A 6,000-nucleotide genomic window follows, 5' to 3' on the forward strand; every position below is an offset into this window, starting at 1 on the left:
CCACCACTGGATATACACGAGTTGCTGCGACAGTAAGCAGACTCTTAAAGTAATGTTTTGTCATCGGATGCCTCTAAAAATGAAATCTAATACATACAAGTGGAGACAAGCTGCGGAACTATACCCCAGGTACACTCGGGCCCTCATACCAGCCCTGCCCCTCACACAGCTAATGACTGACCATCAGGTCCAAACCAGCCAAGGTGACTAGGCCACGCCCACCACTGCCGCCAGCCTCTATCCACAAAGGAAGCTCAGGAGTCAACTGACCAGGCTCTGCACGTGCAACACCCACCCTCTTCCTCCACCGGCCACTACCAACACAAGGGCACCAGCTTCTCTGGTGAAGCCCTCCCCACTGCCTCGAGGGGTTCAAACAGGGCCAGTCACGAAAATGGGACAGCCATCTCCTCCCCCACCAGTTCCCTTTAGACTGATGCCTGTAGACTTGTTCGGATGTCCAAGAGACCGTGAAGTGGTACCATCGCCAGACTCTGCACCACAGTGCAGCCGGGCTAGTCTCCATGGCAACGGAGGCAGGGAGAGCTCATCAGCTTTACAGGTCAGCAGCCTTTGTTTTCGCTGCCAGTCAAGGCCCAGCAGGGTGCCAGACTAGCCAGTGGGCAAGGCTTTGAGTGCAATGAAAAATGTGATGGGGTGGGTTCTAAAAGGGGCGGTGCAAGTGTAAATAAGGGCATGACAGTCACATGAACAAAGTAATTCCCATACTGTACCACCCAACCGGTATGTTGGTGCCTCTGAGATTGGTTATTGCATCCAGAGAAATATAACAACTAGCATACACCTAAAACCAGACAGGCCTATTTGACTTGGTCAGCTATTTAATATAAACGAGTGAACATAATTTTGTTGGCAATATTGAAAATTGGATGGCCATGTATTCTAAACACATTTTTGAGCCACTGACCGGCAGTGTGGGAATCCCTGCCTTCTGCTTGCTTCACTCCAGAGCAACCGCGGCAGTTATATGCAGCTAGAGGCGATCTATTTCAAATAACACTGTAGGAGCAATAAACTACAACACCCCGGAAGTAGCTTAATCTTGCCTAATAGTGTTAAAGATGTGAACTATACCCAGACACCAATTCAATGACCTGGATTACTCAATGTTTTTAACACTAATTGCCGAAATGTCAGTGTTATTGCCAGTAAGTTTGATATTAACATAGGACCCCTCAATGCCCGTTTAAGTTACCGGGTTCAGGACCCGGCCCACTTAAAGCCCTGGCAGCGGGTGCATCCACTAAGCAGCTCCGTGCATGTGTGACGTCCTCACCCCACCTACACACCTGTAGTCCATAATCTGCAATTCTGCTTTCACCCCCCGGAAGCAGAGAGTAGAGCGCCCAGGGCAGATACGAAAGAGGCATGCCTGGCTGAACGTGCCCGGTGTGGACAGGTTATCACAGGCTCCCGTTGTAACATACGTGGCAATCGATAGTTGGGTATTTATAAGGGGTAGTAGGTGAAGAAAGCGGAGTAGTTTCTCTAGACGAATCCAGAAGGCGAGGGGTTAACGGGTGTAGAAATGCACTGTGCGCGTTTATAGTTACATTTCCGGATTTCCAGTCAAGAAAAGTGCGCATGCTGGGATGTTTACGATCATAGCTGCAATGTTGAAAGTAAAATTAAAGTCCCAGAATGTAACGGGACGCTGGCTGAATGCAACTACATGGGTCCGCTTGGCAGCTACGGAAGCAGAAGGGATCGGTGCTAGTTTTGCATCTCCCGTTCAGCACGACGGCAAGGTAAGCTCTCGTGCTCCAGGCACGGGGACCTCTGATGCAGAGGCGGCCCCTTTAAGAGCAGGCCTGGTAGCGATGATGAAACCGTGGCCCAGAGTACGTGCAGCAGAGCACAGCTCGAGGAGGGGATGAGAGGCGGAGCCGGGGCGGGAGCTTCCACTGCGGGGACAGACCGAATGAAGAGGGCCCAGGGGAGGGAGGGCCTCGCCTCTACATTCAGCAGGGGTTCAAGGGCAGGAGGCATCCCCACTGCTGACATACCAGGTCCATCAGAGCGGGCCCCTCCGCTGCCTACCGCCCTTGGAATGTGACTGTCCCCTCCCTACGCCCTTCAACACAGTCAGTCGCGTTGCAGGGACATGGGGGGGGGGGGGGGGTAATAGGAGATTACGCAAAATCACCTTAAACCATATGCAACATTGACGTCTCCCTTCCTATGGATAGAACTCCTTTGAGGGTCGGCCATTAGACTTCTACAATCCCCAATGCTTCAAATTGAGAATGACGCAAATCCGCATCAGGTGGCGAGGTGTCTCCGGTTAGAGTCCATGGTGTGTTACAGGAAGCACAGCACGTGACTCATACAGCGAGGATGGGAGGGCGCGCGACCCATCCCGCCGCGCTAAATTAAAGTTGGGGAGAGATGTGGCGTAACGACCAGAGCTGTATTTGAAGGCGGGGAACCGGGTTGGAGTCTCGGCGTCGCTCAACATCCCGTGGTTCTGAGCAAATCACCTCATCTCCCGTGCCTACCGAAAACGGATGCGTCCTGTAATGTAACTGGTGCTCATTTAAAGCTCTCAAAAACCTTCGGTTAGAGTTCGCGCTATATGAAACTGCTGAAGGCCTAAAGAAAAACACGATAGAGTCCATTTCTGAGAGGGGGGGGGGGGGGATATTCAATTGTGTTTTCAAGCTCTAGCGGGGTTTTAAACCATTCTACCTTGAATGCTGCAGTCATCACTGCACGTTAACCAGAGAACGAGGCATCTTTCTAAAAGGGAAGTGTCCAAGACGTAGGGTAGTGGTGGTCTCAGGTACCGAAACCTAGCTCCCCTGTTGTCAAGGGGAAGGTGACATAACCCAGAGACCGTACATTGTTACTTTGGGGGCGGGCACTGAACCACTTGACAAGCCAAAGGCACAAGAGACATGGACCTATGGAGTAACAGAATCAACAGGCGATGTCTGGATTATTTTGTACGCATAAACCACCTGAAACAAAGTTACACCCTCTAAGCGTTCTATGCTTCACCTCATTTGCCCAATAGGTGGGAAGCAGCTACTCCTCCCCCTAACAGGCCTTACTCCATCTTACATAGGAGCACAGATGCTCAAGCTTCCAGGTCGCGAGAAAAGTCCAAGTCACGTTCCAAACTGGCTGCAAACTAAACCACCAGTGCTGCGAAGTGGATACAGTCACAAGGCAGCACTTTACAGAAGAAACCGTTGCACCAAGCCTATGAACTGGTTCTACATCACCCACAAGAATGTACCCGACTTGTGTGACCTGCACCTGAAGAAATGTCCGACCCTGGGGGTTGCTGCAGGAGCCGCTACTGAAATCTCTGCCGCCCAGTGCCCAATATGAGCCCGCGGGGCCCACCAGACGTCGTTGCCGAGGGCCCGCGCTTATTTTTCCTCACACTGACCCAGAGCAAGGGGGGGGGGGGGTACGGGACTGAAAGCATCTCAAAGGGATAAAGGTATGTAGAAACTTGAGATGAAGGGGCGAGTGTGGTGGATAAAAGGACTTGGGTGGAATCAAGACTACGGACCCTTTGCATTCAGCACGTCGACATTTTATAGCAAAGGCTGTAGGTTTGAGTAGAACTTTGGTCCAGCACTTAAAAAATAAAAACACAATTTAAGCACTGTGCTGCCTCTCAAAATGACCTTGTACTAGAAAGCCAGTGCCCAAATAGTCCGCTGTCACAGACTTGCAGTAAATTGTGAGTGAGGTACCCCTCCCCCCCCCCCCCCCCCCCCCACCACACACTGCGAAGGAACCGATGATCTGGCCCCACATAAATGCAATCGATGTGAGGTAACCTTCCCCATAATTATACAACACGCCATTAACCATCCTCAATTATACCCCATTGTTGGCATTTAAAGCTGAACGCCACCTGGTCTACAAAGCGAGAAATAAGCTTTAGGACCCTAACTCCCAGCGGCATCCATTAGCCTGGAAAGAGTGGGCGTCGTCCCCGCCTTTAGTAAATCAGGACCGGTGTGCCTCAAATTAACGCCCCAAACACACCTACCTGCTGTCCCTACATTAAAGCCACAGATTTGCGAGGCAACACCATTCACGTGGAAGGACCCTAGGTTTCTAGACTGCCCTCTACAGCCCCACACTCCACTCAGCTTGTCTGTTTACTGGCTGCTCCTGTGCTGAATCTGGACTGTCTGTGCTCACTTCATGAAAGGGAAGAGAAAGTCCCCAGTACTTAATTCCCCTATCATAAGGGATGCGATGTCCATTAAAGCCGACTCGTTGCAGCTATTTACCTTGGAATATAGTTGCATTTCCTGTTTTCAGTGGTAAGCCTTCTCCAGTCTTTGCCCATCCCGCAACCAATAGCGGAGCTCTGGGTTTCCACTATTCAAGGTGTCAACTCACTATAAGTGCATTCAGTCATCCTCTTTTAATGTCGACCTTACTTCAAGTTACTACACCCTACAGTGGCCCGTGTGTATTATCTCTCCAGGCTCGTATTACTAAGTAGCCCGCTTCTACAGTTCGGTATCCGTTTTAAGTTACACTCAGTGTTTAAATGAGAATACAGAAGTGCCTTTGCTCACATTAAGTGTATTGCATCAGTGATAAGGGGACGGTACTCTGACATTAAATGTTTCGCAGCACTACTAAGTAGTGCAGGTACTATAACGTTCAAACTAAAGTGCAGGTATTTTGTACCTGAGAGTTGTAGCACAGGATACATCTATACGCTCGGTGCTTTTACACTCGCCCCTTGCACACAATCCCCTCCCCGTGTGTGGCAGGTTTTCCTGCTGTTCGTGGTGCTGAACGCCCCTCTCCCCTTGCAGGCGCAGAGATGCCGACTGTACCTTGAATCTTTCCTAACGTTCAGGATGCTAGTACATGCCCTCTCCACCTTATCCCGCATTAATGCCCACCAATGTCCCATTATGGTTATCGCTGGTTCCATGCTCACTACCCACCTGTGCAGAGAAGATGACCACGCCCACTCGACAGACGCGCTCCTTTATTGCCATATACATGTATATACCGCTCTCAATTTTCTACTATTCCCAGTACCTACCCAGCCTGTTGATACCCCTTTTCTCCTCCAATAATGCCCAGTCGTTAATGCCCTCGCCTGCCATCCATTAACCCCCACCTGTGTCTGCATGCAGTTTCCCGCCGTTGAGTGTCTGGATCAGCTCCCCCAGGCTCTTCTTGTCTCCGTTCATCTTCCAGTTTCCCCCAACAAAGAACTTCCTGGGTGCCATGGTGGTGAGCGAGGTGGTGTGGCTGCTGAACGGAATCTGAAGGTGACCCTGGAATGGAGCAGACAGAACCACCCTTTCCTGCTCCTCCCTTATATATGCGCCGAGACCGAGCCCCCTGCCCGACTCCGCCCCCTCGCCCCTTGACAGGCGCAGTAGTTTTCTCGACGCATGCGCATTACCGTCAGTTTGGGTCGCGCCGGCGTCATTTCTTATCTTGGCAACAAGAGGGCGCGGAGCAGATGTGAGAAAGGTGGTTTACAAAACACAAAGATGCGACAACCATCTTGGAATGGTAACGTAAGGCTTTTAATAACTAAAACACACGAAGAAAATGCAGACTATGAACTTCTTAAATATCTTTTGTAAAGTACAAATCTATATTAGGAAAAAAGGAGCCAAACATTATACAACCATTTTCTTTTCGAAATACTCTGAATAACTAGCAGTGTAGTTTGTTTTCATTAGTTGTAAACGCTACCTATATATCTACATGAAACTATGAAACAAATCAGCTTCTGTTTCGTTGTCCTCACTGTTTCAGCGTTTACACAAATACACTGCTACTATTTCAATATGGCCGTCATATGGTGCTGTTGCAAGGCCGGCATCTGTTTCTCTAGGCACTTTTCCAGGGGTTACTTTACTTAGCACCAGTCGCCTGTGTTAGACGAGACGAATTTTAAGCAAGGTAGTATTTTTTTTTTGCTTAAGGACAGACCTCTGTGTGAGATGAGACTTAAGCATGGTAGTATGC

The 6,000-nt window shown here is 49.9% G+C and overlaps 1 protein-coding gene across 1 annotated transcript in view; it reads right to left on the minus strand.

Moving 5' to 3' along the window:
• The window catches only part of TPI1 (triosephosphate isomerase 1), a 29,891-nt gene extending 24,435 nt beyond the window's left edge, over positions 1-5,456 (minus strand). The window contains exon 1 of the mRNA XM_085619845.1: positions 5,135-5,456. Within this exon, the coding sequence (XP_085475971.1) occupies positions 5,135-5,246 (112 nt within the window). The 5' untranslated portion in view covers positions 5,247-5,456. The remainder of the gene's footprint in view (positions 1-5,134) is intronic.
• Positions 5,457-6,000: the final 544 nt, after the last annotated feature.

Source organism: Triturus cristatus, chromosome 7 (genome assembly GCF_964204655.1).
Source record: "Triturus cristatus chromosome 7, aTriCri1.1, whole genome shotgun sequence".
Taxonomy (NCBI): Eukaryota; Metazoa; Chordata; class Amphibia; order Caudata; family Salamandridae; genus Triturus; species Triturus cristatus.